General features: G+C 21.3%; 1 protein-coding gene across 3 annotated transcripts in view; it reads right to left on the bottom strand.

Moving 5' to 3' along the window:
• Positions 1–248: 248 nt before the first annotated feature.
• Positions 249–21,300, bottom strand: part of LOC117168698 (serine-rich adhesin for platelets-like) — a 46,290-nt gene continuing 25,238 nt past the window's right edge. The window contains exons 4-7 of one of the 3 annotated variants that reach the window (XR_004466541.1): positions 19,723–20,001; positions 12,085–12,510; positions 6,463–6,618; positions 249–739 (exon numbers count right to left, since the gene is read on the bottom strand). Coding sequence is in view for 1 of the 3 variants with exons in the window: in XM_033354384.1 (XP_033210275.1) it covers positions 6,525–6,618; positions 12,085–12,510; positions 19,723–20,001 (799 nt within the window). In the remaining 2 variants the exon portion in view is untranslated. Of the gene's footprint in view, positions 740–6,390; positions 6,619–12,084; positions 12,511–19,722; positions 20,002–21,300 lie in introns of all 3 variants that reach the window. The other 2 variants (XR_004466540.1, XM_033354384.1) reach the window with 2 other exon arrangements.

The following is a 21,300-nucleotide window of genomic DNA, read 5'->3' on the forward strand; positions in this document are numbered from 1 at the left end:
CCACTTTTTTGTTCATAATTCTCAATTTTGAATTCAAAATTCTGCGATTTTTATTAAAAATTCATCTGGACGAAGTTCACAGATCTGGAAAAAAAGTAAAAAAAAATATCTCGACGCAGTTTTTGAAAAACACCCTATATAAAAAAAACAACAACTAAAAACTAAAACGCATTCTTAAAATAAAAAAAGTAAAATCCTAAATAACTTTTAAAGACCTGGGCGTAAATAAAAGAAATATCCGATTACGAAAATTAATGACCTTTATTACAGAAATGCAATTACAATATTCTTATTTTAATGAGGTACGGCCAGCATATAAAAAAAGTTTTATCACTCTTGTTTCCGGGAAACGCGCATCACTATCGATTTACAAATATCGTCAACTACAGATCTTATTTACATTATTCACATTGTTTATCAATATTATATTTAACACTTTTTACATCCTATAAAAAATTCTCTTCGCGATTGTCTCTGTGCGTGAAGCGATAAAAAAAATGGCACGGAACAGAAAAAAAAGAAAAGAAAAAGAAAGAAGGAAGGAAAAAAAAATCACTCGGATAAAATAGAGACGTCCTGTGCCAGAGAGATTTTTTGAAAGTCAGTGTGAGTGAATGGGTAAAACTCCTTTCGAAGGACAACTTACCAATTAGGAGTTGCCATTATCTAAAAATATAATCCACTCATTTAAACACTGCCTATGAAACCACATTTTTTTCACTCGAATCTGGTAAAGAGTCTGAAATTTCAAGAGAAAGCGAGTATTTATTCTCCATTTTGCAAATCTTGTTCACCGAATTTCATTCTTAAATCAAGAGGATTTTTTAAAAAAATTTTCAATTAAAAAATTTTCAATTTTCTGACAAAATATTGTCACAGGCCTCAAGAAATCAGGATAAATTTAGAAGATTTCGGAAAAATTTAATATAGATTCCAAAGAATTCAAATGAATTGGGAATTTTTTTTTTTAATTTGAAAATTACATTCATTTCTGTAAAACTGGATTTAATTTCGAGGAATTTAATATCAAAGACAAGAATTCAACGAAATTCATAAAAATTAAAAGTGAATTAAAAAAAAATCCAATGAATTTATAACAATTTGAAAAAAACTTAACTAAACTGGAGAACTTTGAAATGAGCTTAGAAAAATTAAAGGGAATTAAAAATGATTTGATGAAATGCCTAAGAATTTAGGGTGGAATGAATAAACTTCAGGATAAATTAAATCAAAACTTTTCAAAATTAAGAAAAAAATCACTGAATTAAGTAGAATTGAGTGAATTTAGAATGATTCAAATTAATTTAAAAAAATTAAAAAGAATTCAAAAGAATTTAAAAGAATTCAGGGTGAATTCCAAGAAAATTTTTTTATCTTTTCAAATATTTGCAACACTACTAAAAATTACAGATAAATTCAAAAGAATACAAATGAATTGGAAAAATTTTGAAAGTCGAAAAACGTTTCATTAATTACAATAAATTTTGACTGAATTTAAAGAAATTTAAAAGAAATGAAAAGAATTGGATGAAATTCATTAAAAATCAACCTGAATTTAAAAAGCAATCAAGTCAATTTAAAACAATTCAAAAAATAGGAAAAAATTAATTCAATTGGGTAGAATTGAGTGAATTTAGAAGAATCCAAAAGAATTTAGTATAAATTAATAAGAATTTAGGGCGAATTACAAATAAATGGTAACAAATATTTGAAAGTCTCTTTCAAATCTTCGAAACATCCTCAAGTATTTCCAATTCTTTTAAATCCCATTTAAGTACTGAAATCAATCAAAAATTTCTTTGTAATCTTTTAAAATAATTCAAATTATTTTAAATCCTTTTCTAACTTCTCTAAAATGCTTTAAAGCTCTTGAAAATGCCAAGGAATTTGAAAAAAAATACATTAAAATATTTCAAATCCTTTAATCTTTTTATCAACCAATTCTCAGAACTAAATAAATTAAAACTTGGAAAAAAAAGGAAAAATTAATCGAATTAAGTAGAAAAGAGTAAATTTATAGAAATTCAAGTAAATAAAAAAAGTCCAGTTAATTTATAAAATTCAAGAGAATGCCAAAGAATTCAGGGTTCGAATTCGTTAAACTATTTGGTTAAAATTAAACTAATTTGTTCAAAATTCAATTATTTGGTTTAAAATTCAATCATTAAAAAAAATATATATTATTTTATCGAAAATTCCACTTTTTTGTTCAAAATTATTTTTTTTTGTTCTAAAATTCTTTATTTTGGATTAGATGTTGATATTTTTATGTTGAGCGTTCAAACATTTGGTCAAAATTAAATTATTTGACTGAAAATTCCAATTTTTTGTTCACAATTCGTCTTTTCGGATAAAAAATTCTTCCTTTTGAATCAAAAATTTTTCTTCTTATGTTAAAAGTTCAACTATTTGGTTAAAATTATACTAATTTTTTCAAAATTCAATTATTTGGTTTAAAATTCCATCATTTTGTTAAAAAATCATATTTTTGGTCGGAAATTCAACTTTTTTGTTCAAAATTCATCTTTTCGGATGGAAAATTCTTCCTTTTCAATAAAAAAATTCACCTTTCTATGTTAAAAATTCAACTATTTGGTTAAAATTAAACTAATTTGTTCAATATTCAAATATTTGGTTTAAAATTCAATCATTTAAAAATAAATCATATTTTTGGTTGAAAATTGAACTTATTTGTCAAAAATCATTATTTTCGGAAGGAAAATTCTTCCTTTTAAATAAAAAATTCACCTTTCTATGTTAGAAATTCAACTATTTGGTTCAAATTAAACTAATTTGTTCGAAATTCAATTATTTTGTATAAAATTCAACCATTTTGTTAAAAAACATCTTATTTTTGGGTCGAAAATTCAACTTTTTTGTTTAAAATTATTATTTTTTGTTCGAAAATTCTTTATTTTGGATTAGATGTTCATATTTTTATGTTGAACGTTCAAATATTTGGTTAAAATTAAATTATTTGACTGAAAATTCCACTTTTTTGTTCACAATTCGTCTTTTCGGATAGAAAATTCTTCATTTTGAATCAAAAATTTTTCTTTCTATATTAAAAGTTCAACTAGTTGGTTAAAATTAATCTAATTTGTTCAAAATTTAATATTTGTTTTAAAATTCAACCATTTTGTTAAAAAATCATATTTTTTGTTCAGAATTATTATTTTTTGATCGAAAATTCTTTACTTTGGATTAGATGTTGATATTTTTTTGTTGCAAGTTTAAATATTTGGTTAGAATTAAACTAATTTGTTTAAAATTTAATTATTTGTTTTAAAATTCAATCATTTAAAAAAAATCCTATTTTTGATCAAAAATTCAACTTTTTTGTTCAAAATTTTTATGTTTGGATTGAAAATCCTTTATTTTGTATGAAAAATCCACCTTTTCATGTTAAAAGTTAAATTATTTGTTAAAAATTAAACTAATTTATTCAAAATTCAATTATTTGGTTTAAAATTTAATCATTTAAAAAAAAACCTATTTTTGATCAAAAATTCAACTTTTTTGTTCGAAATTATTATTTTTTGTTCGAAATTTCTTTATCTTGAATTAGATGTTCGTCTTTTTATATTATGTTAAGCGTTCAACCATTTCGTTAAAATTAATTTATTTTATTGAAAATTAAATTATTTGGTTAATAATTCCACTTTTTTGTTTAAAATTCGTCTTTTTGGATGAAAAATTTTTCCTTTTGAATCAATCAAATTTCGTAAATCCACAAGATCAATGAAACTAAACCGTTTAAAAATTAAAAAAAAAAATCTATTGAATTAAGCAGAAAAGAGTGAATTTATAGAAATTCAAGTGAATTAAAAAAATTCCAGTGAAATCATAAATTTCAAGAGAATTTCGAAGAATTCAGAGTGAATTCTAAATCTCTTCAATTCTTTAAAACCCTTAAAAAATACCCGATTTTTCATGAATAAATTCTTTATAATCAGGGTGGCCGTTTTATTTTAAGAAAAAAATTTCCAGTAAAATAATAAAAACTGAACTGCAAATGAAAAAATTTAAAATTTGAATTTTAAACTTTGAAAATTGAAGTTTAAAAGTTGTTTTATTCAACAATTTTGTATTTTATTTTGTATTCAAACAATTAAAAAAATTAATTTAAACAATCTTAAATTTAAAGCAGTTAAACTGCCAAATTAAAGTTTTTCAACTTTTATAATTCTTCAAAATTGTACCATTCCAAGAAATTTTAAATTCTAATTCCAGCTCAAAAGTAGTAAAAATTAAAAAATTCCTTCTTGAATTCCGAATTTAATTTTTTTTCCAAAAATTGCCTATTTAAATCCAGAATGTTAATTCTTTTCGAAAATTCTTTACCTTAACAAATTGTAAGAATTAGTTTTTTTTAAATAAAATTTCTTGCTTCAATTTCTAATTAAAATTTTTTTTTCGAAAATACCTCGTTTCAATCCAGAATTATAATTTTGTTTAAAAAATTAATTTTTCTATTTAAAATTGTTATTATCTTGGATTGAAGTCCAGTTCCAACTCAAAATTAATTAAAAATAGAAACATTATTATTTTACATTATTTTTTCAAAATTCACTTTTCCAGCTCGGAATTTATTTAAATTTTTAAAATCCCGTTTCCAAGACAATTTATAATTTTTTTGAATAAATACCAGTTTCCACTCAGAATTGGCTAAAATTTGAAAATTCCCGGTTCCAAGTCGGAATTATTATTATTATTATTATTATTATTCTGGATAAATTCCAGTTTCAACGATAAATTTTGTAAAAATTCAAAAATTCCCTGTTCCAATTCACAATTTCAATTTTTTTTTAAATATCCCGTTTCAACTTAGAATTGATTCTTTTAAAAAAATTCACTTTTCCAGCTCGAAATTTATTTAAATTTTTAAAATCCCGTTTCCAAGACAATTTATAATTCTTTTGGATAAATACCAGTTTCAACTCAGAATTGGTTAAAATTTGAAAATTCCCGGTTCCAAGTAAGAATTATTATTATTATTATTATTATTATTATTATTCTGGATAAATTCCAGTTCCAACTATAAATTTGTAAGAATTGAAAATTCCCTATTCCAATTTATAATTCAAATTTTTTCGAAACTATCCCGTTCTAACTTTGAATTCATTCTTTTAAAAAAATTCCCTGTTCCAGCTCGGGATTTATTTAAAATTTTTAAATTCCCTGTTCCAAGACTAATTATAATTCTTTTGGATAAATACCAGTTTCAACATAATAAAAGTTAAAAATTTTTAATTTTAAATAGTTTAAAAATAATTTAAAAACTTCGAATATTTATTTTAAAATCTTGCATCATCTACATGCCAAATTAGAGAATTTTTCTTCAAAACCTCCACATTCATTTTTCAAAATGTTGTAAATCATTATAAATTTTTTAAAATATTCCCTTAAAATTAATTTATTAAAATAAAAAATCATTTGAAATTTTCCTAGGAAATGTTTTTCATTCTTCCAAATCTGCCAAAATCCATATTTCATTTTAAATTGGACGGCAAAAAACACATTTTTTTATTTGTTTAGTTTTGAATATTTAAATTATAATTATTAATTTTAAATAAATTCAGATATTTATAAATAATAAGTAAAATAAAATAGTTGATAAAGTTTCAATAAGACGTTCACATCTTTTTAACAATTAAGACTTTCCAATTGAAACAATGAATTATTATTTACTTTTTATATCTTAAAGTACAATTCCAATTAAAAAAAAAATCAATATATATTCACAGTTGATCAACTAAAAATGTTTTTATCAAAAGTTTTCGATTTTAAACACTTCTAATTTTTAATTATTGATATCATAATTGAAAAAGATCAGAATAAAACTAATTATTTAAAAAACGGTTAAAATCAAAGTTGAAAAGATTTTTTTTTATTCTAAAAATTTGTAAAATTCCCGGTCAAAAAATAAATTCACGGTCATTTCCCGATCTTTGAAAATTCCCTAAAATAATTCCACTTAAAAGCCTTAGAATTTTTAAAGATAGCCGAAAATCTTAAAAAAAAATCCTCAAAATAATTGAAATCTAGTAGAAAAATTCTCGAAACCTTCATAAATATCCTGAAATATTTAAAACAATGCAAGATAATTCAAAAATAGGTATAGAACTGAAATAAATAATAATTAGTCCTTATTATTATTTTTTTAAAGTTAATTTTCACCGAAATTCTGTGAGGCCTGTTTTCATATAATAAAAGTGATCAAGGTGAAAATTATCCAGGATTTAGAAATTGAAAGTGACACAATAATGAAATAAATATTATAGTCTGAAATTAAAAATTCCAGTCAGTCAAAAATAAATATTAATACGAAACTAATGATAAAATGAAGAAAACGATCAAATTTAATGATTAATTTACTTAAAATCGTACTCAATTGTTTAAAATGTGATTCTCCCTTTAAACAAAATCGTTCCAGCTGATAAAATTAGTGAATAAATGTACCAATTACTATTCAGAACCATCTTACGTATGATAAATATGTTGTTTTTTTAGCCTCTAGACTTCTAATGACTAGGATGATGGATAAATTGACAATCTCCGTCCTGGCAACTTCCCATTAATTGATACGGGCACAGAATTCCATCTGGCTGAGAGCACCTAAATAAAAGGAATAAACAAACAACTTAGAATATCCTTACCAATTTTTTATTTTTTCAAATTTTAAAAATAAATACATTTTTCCCCCCAAAAATTCATTCTCCCGCAAAATTTATACGTGATTTTTTAGGAAAACAATTGCACCCTATTTTTTTTTAATTATTTAATATAATTTTTTATAAATTTTCGAAAGTCATTTAAATTTATGTAAGGCAAATTAAAACCTAAAAGGATAAATTTTAAACAAAAAAGTGTCACAGTTTAGATTTGAGTAAAAGAAATAAAATTGATACAAAACAAAGAATTTTAAAATTAAAAAGACAAATTTTCAACAAATAAAGATTTTTCACTCAAGAAAGAAATAAAAGTTTATCTAAATGCTTGAAGCTTCTAAGCTGAAAGACGAATTTTCTTTAGAAAAATTGAATTTTCAAAAAAAACTCGACTTTTCGGGAAAAAAATTATTTTCTAGAAAACTGATGCATTTTTACCAAACAAACATGTCGTTTCAAACCAAAGAAATTATTTTATTGTACTTTTAAAAAAAGGAGAATTTTAAAACTAAAAAAAGGTCAATCTTTAAAAAAAAAATTTAAAGTTACATTTTCAGTTAAAAAATTAATTAAAAAAAAATAGCTTTTCGACTAAACAGTTAAATTTTCATTATGAAATAAAAAATATTACTTTTTAAGAAAATAGTTCAACTTTTAACCAAAGCAGGTGAATTTACAACTAAAAATATAAATCTTTCAGAAAAAAAATGATTTTTTAACAAAGTCATTCAACCAAATTTTTCGCGCAAATAAATTTATTAATCAAAAAGGTAAATTTAAAAAAAATATTAGGAAAAAATTGAATTTTTAATCTAAATAGACGAATTTTTAACGAAAAAGGATAACTTTTTAACAAAATATTTTAATTTTCAACCAAACAGTTACATCTTTATTCAAGGAAGGTAAAATTTCTCTTGAAACAGATGAATTTTTAATCAAAGAAAAAACCAATTCTCTCTAAAAAAAAGTTGAATTTTCACCCAGAAAAGATTTCAGTTCTATTTTCAATATCAAAATATTTAGTCAATTGAATTGAATTTCAAACCAAAATATGAATTGTCAGAATAAAATTAATTTTCCACAAAACTGATGCATTTTTACCCAACAAGCATGAAATTTTAAACCAAGAAAATGATTTTTTTTACTAAAAAATGAGCATTTTAAAACTTAAAAAAATTCAATCTTAAAAAATTGGAAGCTACGTTTTCAGTTAAGAAATTAATTAAAAAAAAAAAAAGAAAAGATTTTTCGATTAAACAGTTAAATTTTCATCCATTTACATTTTAATTACATTTTAATAAAAAAAAGAAGTTTCTACTAAAAAAAAGATGCATTTTTAAATCAAGAATATAAATTTTCAAAAAAATCGTTGATATTTCTGTTAAAAGAAATTTCAGTTGACTCTTCACAATCTAAATATAAATTTGTAAACAGGAAATAAATTTAAACACAAAAAAATTGAATTTTTATTCCAAAAAGACGAATTTTTAATCAAACGGGATAATTTTTTTTTTAATGCTTGAATTCTATACCAAATAGTTGCATTTTTATCCAAAAAAGTTGAAATTTCTCTTCAAACAGATGTATTTTTATTTAAAAAAATTTTTTTAATAGGCTAATTTTCATCCGAAAAATATTTCAGTTGACTTTTCTAAATTAAAATACGAAATTTTTAACAAACAATAAGTTTCTACATTTAATTTTCAATCCAAAAAGAGGAATTTTTTCAATAAAAAAGGATAAATTATTAACAAAATAGTTGAACTTTTTATCAAATAGCTGCATTTTCATTTTTAAATAATTTAATTTTTACTAAAACAGTTGAATTAATAATAAAAAAGCCATTTTTTTTTAAGTAGAACTTTCATCCAGAAAAGATTTCAGTTCATTTTTCAACACCAAAATATAAATTTTAAACAAAAAGTATGACTTTTCAACAAAATTTTTGAATTTTAAATCAAATAGTTGCATCTCCATAAAAAAAAGATGAAATTTCTCTCAAAGTAGATGAATTTCTAATAAAAAATGCCACATTTTTTTAAAAGTTGAACTTTGATCACACAAAGATTTTTATTCATTTTTCAATACTAAAAATAAAAATTTTAAATAAAAAGTAAATTCTCATCCAAAAAGATTTCAATTGACTTTTCAACAGAAAAATAGGAATTTTAAATTGTTGAATATTCAAAAAAACAGTTGCATTTTTATCCAATAAAGATGCAAGATTTTTAATGAAAAAAAGATGAACTTTAAAATAAAAAAGACAAATTTCCAGAAGAAAAATAGTTTTTGTCCCCAAAAGATTTCAGTTAATTTTTAACCAAAAAGAATGACTTTTTTATAAAACATTGTTGAATTCTCTACCAAATAGTCGCATTTTTATCAAAAAAAAAAAATGATATTCTTCTTAAAAAAGATGAATTTTTATTAAAAAAAAAGATAGTTGAATTTTCATCCGAAAAAAATTCCAGTTGACTTTTTGAAGATCAAAAAATGAATTTCTTTATAAAAAATAAGTTTTTACGAAAGAAAATTTTTTCAATCAAAAAGGATGAACTTTTAACATTATTAACAAAATAGTTGAATTCTCTACAAAATAGTTGCATTTTTATTTAAGAAAGATGAAATTTTTACTAAAACAGATACATTTTTAATAAAAAACTACACGTTTTTTTTAAAAGTTGAACTGTTCATCCAACTCTTAGAGATGAATTTTTAATTGAAGAATTTTTTTTTTAATTGAATTTTCATCCAGAAAACACTTCAGTTCTCTTTCCAATACTTTTTTAAAAATTATTTTTATTTTTTAACAAAATAAGCTTAACTTTCAAACAAATAGATGAATTTTCAACTAAAAATATAAATCTTCGAGCAAAAAAAAAAAAATTTCTTAACAAAGTGTTAAAAATGAAGTGAAAAAATGCATTTTTAAACCAAAATGACGAATTTTTAACCAAAAAGCATGACTTTTTAACAAAAATGTGTAATTTCTCTTAAAAATCCAAAAAAGATTCCAGTTGACTTTTCAAAATAAAAATATGAATTTTTTTAACATAAAAATAAGTTTCTACAAGAAAACAATTGAATTTTCAATCCAAATAGACGAACTTTTTCCCATAAAAAAGTATGAATTTTTAACATTTTTACCAAAATAGTTGAATTATCCACCAAATAGTTGCATTTTTATTTTAAAAAAGTGAAATTTGTACTAAAACAGATGCATTTTTAATAAAAAAACCACACGTTTTTTAAAAAGTTGATCTGTCATCGAACGAAGACTTGAGATTATTTTTCAACACCTAAATATAAATTTTACACAAAAAGTAAATTTATTACGATATAGTTAAATTTGCAAGAAAACAGTTGATTTTTTATCCAAGGAACATAAAATTTTTCTTAATAAAGATGAATTTTTAATTAAAGAAAAGAATTTTTTTTAAATTTAATTTTCATCCAGAAAGTATTTCAGTTCTCTTTTCAATACCAAAATATTATATTTAATCAAATTTTCTACGAACTAGTAACAAATTTTCAACAAAACAGCGGAATTTTAAAACCCAAAAGACCAACTTTAAATAAGAGAAATTGAATTTCCAACCGAGCAGTTGCATTTTTATTCGAGAAAGATGAAAAAGATGAAAGATGAAATTAAAAAAAAAGTGTTGAACTTTCATCCAAAAAGATTTCAATTGACTTTTCAACACAGAAATATAATATAATAATTTTAAAATTTTGAGAAAAAATGAGGAACTTTTTAAGAATTTTAAACATCAAAGTTGTCTAAAATTTCTGAAAAATTTGAAATTTCACTTTTTATTTTACAAAATTTAATTTAAGAGAATATTTAAAGATTTCAAAACAAATTTTGATGTATGAATAACAATTGAATAATTGCTAAAAAATAATTTGAAAAATTTAGGAATTTTGTTGTATTGAAAATAATAGCATGGATTTTTTTTTTTTTAATCTTGCCTGATTTAGATTAAAAAATAATTAAGAATTTTAAAATAATTCCAAAAATTGCAACAAAATATAAATTCTTGAAGATTTCTAAGGATTTAAAAATATTTTAACTATTTTTTTTAAAGAATCCAGGGAAATTTTAAATTAATGATTTATTTAAAAAAATTAATTTTATGAAAATATTTGCAAATATTTTAAAGGATTTTTATGATTTCCTAAAATTACGGAAAAGAATGCCAAATTTTTTTTTTTTAATCGTATAAGTATGAGATATTCAGAAGTTTTTAAATGATAGAAAAATAATTTCAACTCTAAAAATATTTCAACAAATTTAAGACAAAACATAGATTTTTGAAAATTTTGAGAAAAAATTAGAATATTTTTTAGAATTTCAAAAAAAGAGATTTCAGTTGATTGATCAGAAAAAAATATGAATTTTAAACAAAAGATTAATATTCTACAAAAAGAATTGAATTTTTAACCCAAAAATACAATTTAAAAAACAGCTGAATGTTGAACCAAAAATGGATGTCTTTTGTAAGAAAATTGTTAAATTTTCAAACCAAATAATAAAATCTACAACTAAAAAGATAATATCCAAGAGAGAGTTTTTGCGAATCGGCAAAAATACTAATATAATAAAAATATATTTATAAAAAAACTTATAAAATAAAAATAAATAAATACAAAAATATAATATTAATTCAATAAAATTACATTTTCAGTTGAAAAATTAATTTTAAACAAAAACAAAAAGGCTCTTCGACTGAACAGTTAAATTTTCAACCAGATATATAAGCCTTTAATCAAGAAAATAAATTATTAACAATGTAGTTTTTGAATTTTCAATCCAAAAAAATTGAAAAAAAAAACAGTTGAATTTTCAACAAAATACTAAAATCTACATCTAAAAAGATAATATTCAGAAGAAAGTTTTTGCAAATTGGCAAAAATACTAATATAATAAAAATATAATTAAAAAAAAAACAACTTATAAAATAAAAATAAATACAAAAAAAGAAATACAAAAATATAATATTAATTAAATAAAATTACATTTTCAGTTGAAAAATTAATTTTAAACAAAAACAAAAAGGCTTTTCGACTGAACAGTTCAATTTCCAACCAGATACATAAGCCTTTAATCAAGAAAATAAATTATTAACAATATAAATAAAAATAAATAAATACAAAAATATAATATTAATTAAATAAAATTACATTTTCAGTTGAAAAATTAATTTTAAACAAAAACAAAAAGGCTTTTCGACTGAACAGTTGAATTTTCAACAAAATAATAAAATCTACATCTAAAAAGATAATATTCAGAAGAAAGTTTTTGCAAATTCGCAAAAATACTAATGTGATATAAATATATTAAAAAAAAAAAAACAAATAAAATAAAAATAAATTTTAAAAAACAAATTAATATTAATTAAATGAAATTCACCTGGGAGTTCTGAAGTGGGACAATATTGACTCGTAAGGCCTACCCGCCTGTTTACTGGATTTATCAGACTTTGTATTTTGATTTTGAGTATTTTCTGTCGTATGAAATAATGGAGAAATAATTTCACTCGGCTCTTTTTCCTTCTGAGAAAACTCTTCCTGATTACTTTCCACCTCTGGCGAATTAACCATTTCACTACTCGAGACTGAATTGCTGTTCCTGCCGCAACTCGCAAAAGATTCACAAGAATTTTCTCTCTCAATTTTCTTCACTCTCTCAACTAAAGTGCCGTCAGATTTTCTCTCAGATTTCTCAGAAGACTCAGAAACTCGACTTTTCTTGTCGTTTTTGCGACAGAGCTGACTAGTGTGCTGAGCCACTTCTTTCAATCTCTTGTTGACCAGTAAAACACCAGCCTCAGGTATTCTGAATATAAAAAAAAACCAATAGAAATCCAAATATTTTTATAAATCATTTCCCGGTTCGAAAACATTTTGCGGGGTCAATTAAATTTAAAAAAATCAAACTCATAAAGACAAAAATTTGTCCACAAGTAATAAAATGCGAGCTGCAAATTAAAGCTCCCAAAGTGGAACTCTTAAATTTTCAACTTTTAAAACTGAAGTTTAAAAGTTTTTTAATTACAAAATTTGTCATTCAAATGCTCGATAATTTACACGCATAAAAGATTTTTTTTCAATCGAAAAAGTGTAAGATATCCAGAAGTTTTTGAAAGATAAAAAAAATTGTCAAGCTCAATAATATTTCAACAAATTAAAAAAAAATTTGAATATCAAAAATTGTCCTAAAATTTCTGAAAAATTTAAAATGACTTTTTAGTTTACAAAATTTAATTTAAAAGAGTATTTTAAAATATTTAAGTTCAATTGAATATAATATTTGTAATCTTTCAATTATTAGTGTTTCCAACTTCGGATTGCTAAAAAATAATTTTAAACATTAAGAAATATGTTGTTTTATTCTTCCATTTAGAGCATTGAAAATAATAGCATGGATTTATATACTTTTTAAATCTTGCATGATTTATATTCAATAACAATAAAAAATGTGAAACAAATATAAATTCTTGAAGATTTTGAAATTAAATTTTGAAGATTTTTAAGCATTTTAAAATATTTTAAGATCATATTTTTTTAAGACTCCAGGAATAATTTAAATTAATTACATTTATTTTTAAAAATTATTTGAAAATATTGTAAAACATTCCATATGATTTCCTAAAATTACGGAAAAGAATGCCTAATTTTATTTTTAAAAATCGAATAAGTGTGAGATATTTAGAAAATTTTAAAATATAAAAAAGGTAATTTTAAACTCAAAAATATTTCAACCAATTAAAAATAAAACAAAGATATTTCAAAATTTGGAGAAAAAAACTCGAATCTTTTCTAGAATATTGAATGATATAATATTGTCTTAAAATTTCTAAAAAGTTGAAAATGATTTATAATTTTAAGAGAATATTTAAAACTTTTTTGAAATAAATTTTGATGTATAAATAAGAATTGAATGATTGCCAAAAAATAATTTGAAAAATTAAAAAATGTGTTGTTTTATTGTTTCATTTAGAGCATTGAAAATAATAGCTTGAACTTTTTGTAATCTAGCATGATTTAGATTTAAAAATAATTTAAAATTATTAAATAATTCAAATTTCCACCAAATATAAATGCTTGAAGATTTTTAAGAATTTTAATGTATTTTAAGATCATATTTTTTTTAAGATTCCAGGGACATTTTAAATTAATTATTTAATTTGAAAAATTAATTTAAAGAAAATATGTGCAAATAATTTAAAAGATTTTATATGATTTCCTAAAATTACGGAAAAGAATGCCCAATTTTATTTTTAAAAATCGAATAAGTGTGAGATATTCAGAAGTTTTTGACAGTTAGAGAAATAATTTTAAATGATAAGATATTTCTACAAATTTAAAACAAAACGTAGATTTGTGAAAATTTCAAGAGAAAAAGATTGGAACCCTTTTTAGAATTTTGAATATCAAAAATTGTCTTAAAATTTGTGAAAAATTTCAAATTATTTTTTATTTTGCGACACTTATTTTAAGAAAATAATAAATTAGAAAAAAATTATAAACTTTTTTTTAACTTTAACTTTTGTTTAATTTCTGAAAAATTTAAATTGATTTTTCATTTTCTAAAATTTATTTTAATAGATATTTAAAAAGATTTCAACACAAACTTTGAGGCACGAATAACAATTGAATATTTTTAATCTTTCAATTTTTAATGTTTCCAACTTAGGAATGCTACAAAATAATTTGAAAATTTTCGAAATTTCTTGTTTTATTATTCCATTTAGAGCATTGAAAATAATAGCATGATTTTTTTAAAATCTAGCATGATTTAGATTCAAAAATAAATAAAAATTATTAAATAATTCAAATTTCAACAAAATATAAATTCTTCAAGATTTTGAAATGAAATTTTGAAGATTTTTAAGGATTTAAAAATATTTTAAGATCATAATTTTTATAAGATTCCAGAGAAAATTTATATTAATTATTAATTTTTATAATGAATCTCAAGAAAATATAAGCGAATATTTTAAAAGATTTTGTATGATTTCCTAAAATTACGGAAAAGAATGTAAAACTTTGTTTTTAATAGAATAAGTGTGAGATAATTAAAAGTTTTTAAAAGATATAAGCATAATTTTGGAAAATTTTCAATGATTTTTTATTTCACAAAATTAATTTTAAGACAATATTTAACAACATTGTAAAATTAATTTTGATCTTTAAATAACAATTGAATGATTAATAATTTGTAACAACCTAAAATTAAAATAATTTAACTTCTGATTTGAAAAATTTTCAGTTGAATATAATATTTTTCTAATCTTTCAATTTTTAATGTTTCCAACTTGGGAATGTTAAAAAATAATTTGAAAAATTTGTTGTTTTATTCTTCCATTTCGAACGATGAAAATAATAGCATATATTTATATATATATATATTTTAATCTTGCATGATTATTTAGATTAAAAAATAATTTAAAAATAAGTCCACAAATTTCAACAAAATATAGATTCTTGAAGATTTCTAAAAAAATTTTTTTAATTTTTAAATAAATTTTGAAGATTTTTAAGGATTATAAAATATTTTAAGATCATACTTTTTTCTAAAATTCCAGGGAAAATTTAAATTAAATATTTAATTTGAAAAATTAATTTTAAGAAAATATTTCCAAATTATTTGAAAGATTTTCTCAAATTACGAAAGAATGCCAAATTTTATTTTTAAAAATCGAATAAGTGTGAGATATTTAGAAGTTTATAAAAGATAGAAAAATAATTTCAAACTCATAATATTTCAACAAATTACAAATTTTTTGGATATCAAAAATTATCCTAAAATTTCTGAAAAATTTAAAATGACTTTTATTGTACAAAATTATTAATAATGATAATTAATAAATTTGGATGTATGAATAACAATTGAATGATTGCTAAACAATACTTTGAAAAATTTAGAAATTTGTTTGTTTTATTCTTCCATTTAGAGAATTGACAATATAGCATGGATTTTTTTAAAATGTTGTATGATTTAGATGTAAAAATAATGAAAAATGTTCAAATAATTCCAAAAATTTCAACAAAATATAGATTGTTAAAGATTTTTAAATAAAATTATGAAGTTTTTTTTAAAGGATTTTGAATATTTTAAGATCATATTTTTTTAAGATTGCATAGAAAATTTAAGTTGATTACATTTATTTTGAAAAATTACTTGAAAACATTATTAAAAATTCCATATGATTTTCTAAAATTACAGAAAATAATGCAAAATTTTATTTTTTGAAATCGAATAAACGTGAGATATTCACAAGATTTAGAAACTTTTTTAGAATTTTGAATGTCATAAATTGTCTTAAAAATTTCTGTAAAATTAAAAATGATTTTTTGTTTTCCAAAATTTATTTTAATAGAATATTTAAAAAGATTTCAAAACAAGCATTATTGCACGAATAACAATTGAATGATTTATAATTTTTAACAACCTAAAATTAAAATAATTTAACTTCTAATTTGAAAAATTAGAAGTTGAATATAATATTTGTAATCTTTCAATTTTTAATATTTCCAACTTGGGAATGCTAAAAAATAATTTGAAAAATTTCGAAATTTTTTGTTTTATTCTTCCATTTAGAGCATTAAAAATAATAGCTTGAATTGTTTAATCTAGCATGATGTAGATTCAAAAATAATTAAAAATGATTAAATAATTCAAATTTCAACAACATATAAATTCTTGAAGATTTTTAAGGATTTTAAAATATTTTAAAATTATATATTTTTTTAATTCCAGGGAAATTTTAAATTAATTATTTAATTTGAAAAATTAATTTTAAGAAAATATTTTCAAATATTTTGTATGATTTCCTAAAATTACGGAAAAGAATGCCCAATTTTATTTTTTAAAAAACTGAAAAAGTGAAGAATATTCAGAAGTTTTTAAAAGATAGAAAAATAATTTCAAACTCAAAAATATTTAAAGAAATTTAAAACAAAACATAGATATTTAAAAATTTTGAAACAAATTTTAATCTTTTATAGAATATTGAATATCAAAAATTGTCTTAAAATTTCTAAAAATTTGCAAATGATTTTTTATTTTGCAAAATTTATTTTAAGAGAATATCTAAAAAGATTTCAAAATAAATTTTGACGTAAATTTGTAAAGGTTTACAAATATTTTAAAACAAATCTTGACGTAGGAATAACATTGAATGATTGCTAAAAAATAAATTTAGAAATTTGCTGATTTATTATTCCATTTAGAGCATTGAAAATGATTGCATAGATTTATATATATTTTTAAATCTTGCAGATTTAGATTAAAAAATAATTAAGAATTTTAAAATAATTCCAAAAATTTCAACAAAATATAAATTCTTGAAGATTTTTAAGGATTTCATAATATTTCAATATCATATTTTTGTAAGATTTCAGGAAAATTAAATTAATTATTTAATTTAAAAAATTAATTTTAAGAAAATATTTACAAATATTTGGTATGATTTCCTAAAATTGCGCAAAAGAATGCTAAATTTTATTTTTTTAAATCGAATAAGTGTGAGATACTTAGAAATGTTTAAAAGATAGGAAAATAATTTTGAACTCAAAGATATTTAAACAACTTTAAAACAAAACGTAGATTTTTTAAAATTTCGAGAAAAAATTAGAATCTTTTTTAGAATATGGAATATCAAAAATTGTCTTAAGATTTCTGGAAAATTTCCAATGCTTTTTTATTTTACAACATTTGTTTTAAGAAAATATTTAAAAAGATTAAAAAAAAACTTTGACGTACGAATAACAATTGAATAATTAATAATTTGTAACAAACTACAATTAAAATAATTTAACTTCTACTTTGAAAAGTATTCAGTTGAATATATTTGTAATATTTCAATTTTTAATTAACATTCACCATAAAATTCATTTCTCAATGTTTCTAAACATTATTGATTGGAGAAAAAAATTAAATTCTAAATAATTATTCAATAACAGGAAATAATTCTGTTTTTAACATTTCGCTACCACACTGTAATTTGTAAATTTTCTAATATTTTTTAAGAGATGAGAAAAATTGAATGATAGGCAAAAACTTATTTTTAAGAATTCGAAAAAAAAGTTCGAAGTTTTTTAACAATTATGAAAGATTTGAGATTGAATTTTTTTAAAAGATTTCTGGGAATTTTTTTCAGGCCTTCTTGTGCAATTTTGTTCCTATATTCTTTTTTGTTTTGTTTTATTTATTATTTTAAAAGATTATTGAAAAACATTTCAAAACCTTCGAAAAATTGTCAAAAAAGAATCTGAAAGATGTTAGACAGTTTTTTTAATTTAGAAAAATTTTAAAAAGTCAGAAAAAATGGAATAATTTTTAGATTACAAGATTCAGAAGACCCGAAGATATTAGAAAAAATAATAATTTTCTTAATATTCATGTGAAAATAATGTATGTTTTTTAAATTTGAAAACTGAACTTTAACAGAAAATTAAAAAAGGTTTATCAAACGATTCCCTAAAATATTGAAAAAGAATTTAGAAGATTTTAGAGCAATATGTTTCAATTCAATAAGATTAAAATTTTTTTAATTGTTAAAATTGTAAAACTTTAGAAGATTTTTATAAATGTACATTTTCAAAGAATCCAAAAATAAAATTTAGGAGCTTTAAAAGAATTTCGAAAGGATTTCGGAGAATAAACAAATTTTCTCAAAATGCATAGGAAAATTAGAAAAAAATTTCTACATTCCGAATGATTTTACAAAATTTTGAGAAAAATCCAAGTCAGTTAAAAATATCGTCAGAAATTTAAGACGTTACAAATAGATAAGAAATATTTAAAAACTTAGGAACATTTCCGAAAATTTATCAAATATTTCTTGAATTCTTCCAAACTTCTAAAAGTCTTTTAAAAAGACTCAAATTTTTTCTAATATTTTTTAAAATCCTATACAATTACAAAAATTCTTTAAAATCTTCTATCAACTTTTCTGACACATCTGAAATAATCAAAAATCTTTTTTTTATTTTTCTTAAGAATGTTATAAAAATTATAATTCAAATATTAAAATATTTATTATTATTTTGTACTTTTTACGGCAAAAATATTTAAGAAAAAGAATTAAGCTTCTATTTTTTCGAAATCTTCCAACATTTACATTTTGTTTTAAATTTGTTGAAGTATTTTATTGTTTAATTTGAATTTCTCCTAGAGTTTTCAAGCGTTATTATCTCAAAATCCTTAAAAATCTTCAAATTTTTATTTCAATATCGTCAAGAATTTATATTTTGTTTAAATTATGCAAAATTAAAAAAAAGTCCATGCTATTATTTTAAATACTCTAAATGCAAAAATAAATCACCAAATTTGCAAATTTGTCAAATAATTTAAAGCAATTTTAAGTCAGAAACATTAAAAATGGAAAGATTCCAAATACTATATTCAACTGAACAAATGATTAATTATTCAATTGTTAATCATAGATCAAAATTTGTTTTAAAATGAACATCAAAGAATTTTAATAGCTTTTAAAATATTGTAAGGGATTTCAAAAGATTCAGAAATATTCACAGGGATTTTTAAGATTTTACTGCATTCTAACCCTTAAAGGGCATACTGGGTATAATATACCCAGCGACTTATTTGCGCTTTAACAAAACGTACCAAATTCCATAAAATGGAACATATGGCGCCGTATCTCGGATGTATTCAAGTAAAATTTTAAGTAAAACTATCAAAAACTTTAAAAGATATGAATTTTAGAGTGAAAGAAGTCATTTTAAATTATTTTTTTCCAAAAAAGATTTTTTTAAACTACTTTAAATTTCAAAAACTGTTATGAAACCTTTTTCTCCTTAAACTAGATAGATTAAAAATCATTAATTAAATTTTCTTGTAAAAAACTATCAAATACCGTCGACCCAGCACACGTTTAAATACCATTGGGTACCGAACACCCAGTATGCTCTTAATGTAATTTTAAGGAAGTGTGCCCTGTAAGGGTTCAAATGATTGCAAGGGATTTTTAGGATTTCAGGGATTTCAGCAGATTTCACGGATGTGAGAAATTTATCTTACCTATATTTTCGTCCAATAATTTCCGTTCCAAGTTGAGTACAGATCTTTGCAATTCTGTAGCATTCCTTCCTGCCAAAATTCATTTTTTCGTGAACTCCTGCAACCCTCGTTCCCATGGAGGCAGCCCGTTCTTTTTGTTCTTTAAGCTTCTCTTCAGCTACTCTCAGCTCTTCCCGCAATTTTCGAACCTCAAGAGCCAAAGTTTCTTGCAAATCTTTTTCTATTTCCCACTCACGAAGACTTCCTGATACTGCCGCTAAGTCGTCCAAAACGACGTACCTATTTTTAAGATAAAATTGTCTAGACATAACAAAATATAGCAATAGAGAAATCATAAATGGATAATCATCAATTATATTTTAAAGGATATTTATAATTTAATTTCAATTTTGAAAACCAGACGGATCATTTTTAATTCCTGGTTTTCTCTCAGTCAATTCGTCATTTTCCTGATCTGGTAATTACACTTTTTTTTTAAATTTCCATGTCCTATCTCGGAATTATTATTTCCTTGTTAATTCCCGGAACCAACTCAAAATTATCATTCTTTTCAAAAAATCTGTGCCCCATCTGAAAATTAGTTCTTTTAGAAAATTCCCTGAACCAAATCAGAATAATTATTTTGGAAAATTCACTGTTTCAAATAAAATTTCCGAATTCTAGTTCTTTTCCAAAATTCGCCTAAAATGGAATAGTTATATTTACAGGACGAAAATTAATTGTTACTCATAAAAAAAACTAATTTTCAGAAAACTATCTAAATTTTCAACAAAAGAAATAAATCGTCAAACAAAAAGATAAATTTTTTAATAATAATATTAGTATTTTACCACAAAAAAAATCATTTTTAACAAAATGCACAAATTTTCAAATAGTTCGATTTCAACTAAAGAAAATAAATTGTCAACCAAAAAATTCAAATATCTACTAAATAGTTAAATTTTGAGAGAAAGAAATGAATTCTCAACTATAATAATAAATGTTTAATTTAAAAAAAAAATTATTTTAAACCAAATAGTTACATTTTTGAACAACTAGATGAATTTTCAACAAAATACACGAAACTTCAACAAAAAAAGATAAATTAAAAAAAAATTGAAGTTATATTTTCAGTTAATAAACTTTTTTTTTAACAACAAAATAGTTAAATTTTTAAGCAAAGAAAGTAATTTTCTTCTATGATGAAGAATCTTTATGGAAAAAAGTAATTTTCAACAAAATACATGAATTTTCAATTAAAGGATCTATTTTTTTAAACAAAAATGGAATAGTTATATTTTATAGTAAGAAAATTATTTTTTTTAAGCGAAGAAAAAAATGAAATTTCGACGGAATAGTTACATTTTTAATCTAAGAAATTAATTTTCAACTATAATGGTGAATCTTCGTTAAAAAAAAGAATTTTCTACGAAATAGTTTAACTAAAATTTTTAATAGATTTAAATAATCTTCCATTAAAAAGAAAAAACTAATTTTCAACCTTAAGGGCATGCGACACAGTGGGATTCCTACATTACCAACCTCTTTTTTCCATTGAACAAAATTTTTTTGTGAACCATAGAACTTTTTTGGTAAATG

This window comes from Belonocnema kinseyi, chromosome 3 (genome assembly GCF_010883055.1).
Source record: "Belonocnema kinseyi isolate 2016_QV_RU_SX_M_011 chromosome 3, B_treatae_v1, whole genome shotgun sequence".
Classification (NCBI taxonomy): domain Eukaryota; kingdom Metazoa; phylum Arthropoda; class Insecta; order Hymenoptera; family Cynipidae; genus Belonocnema; species Belonocnema kinseyi.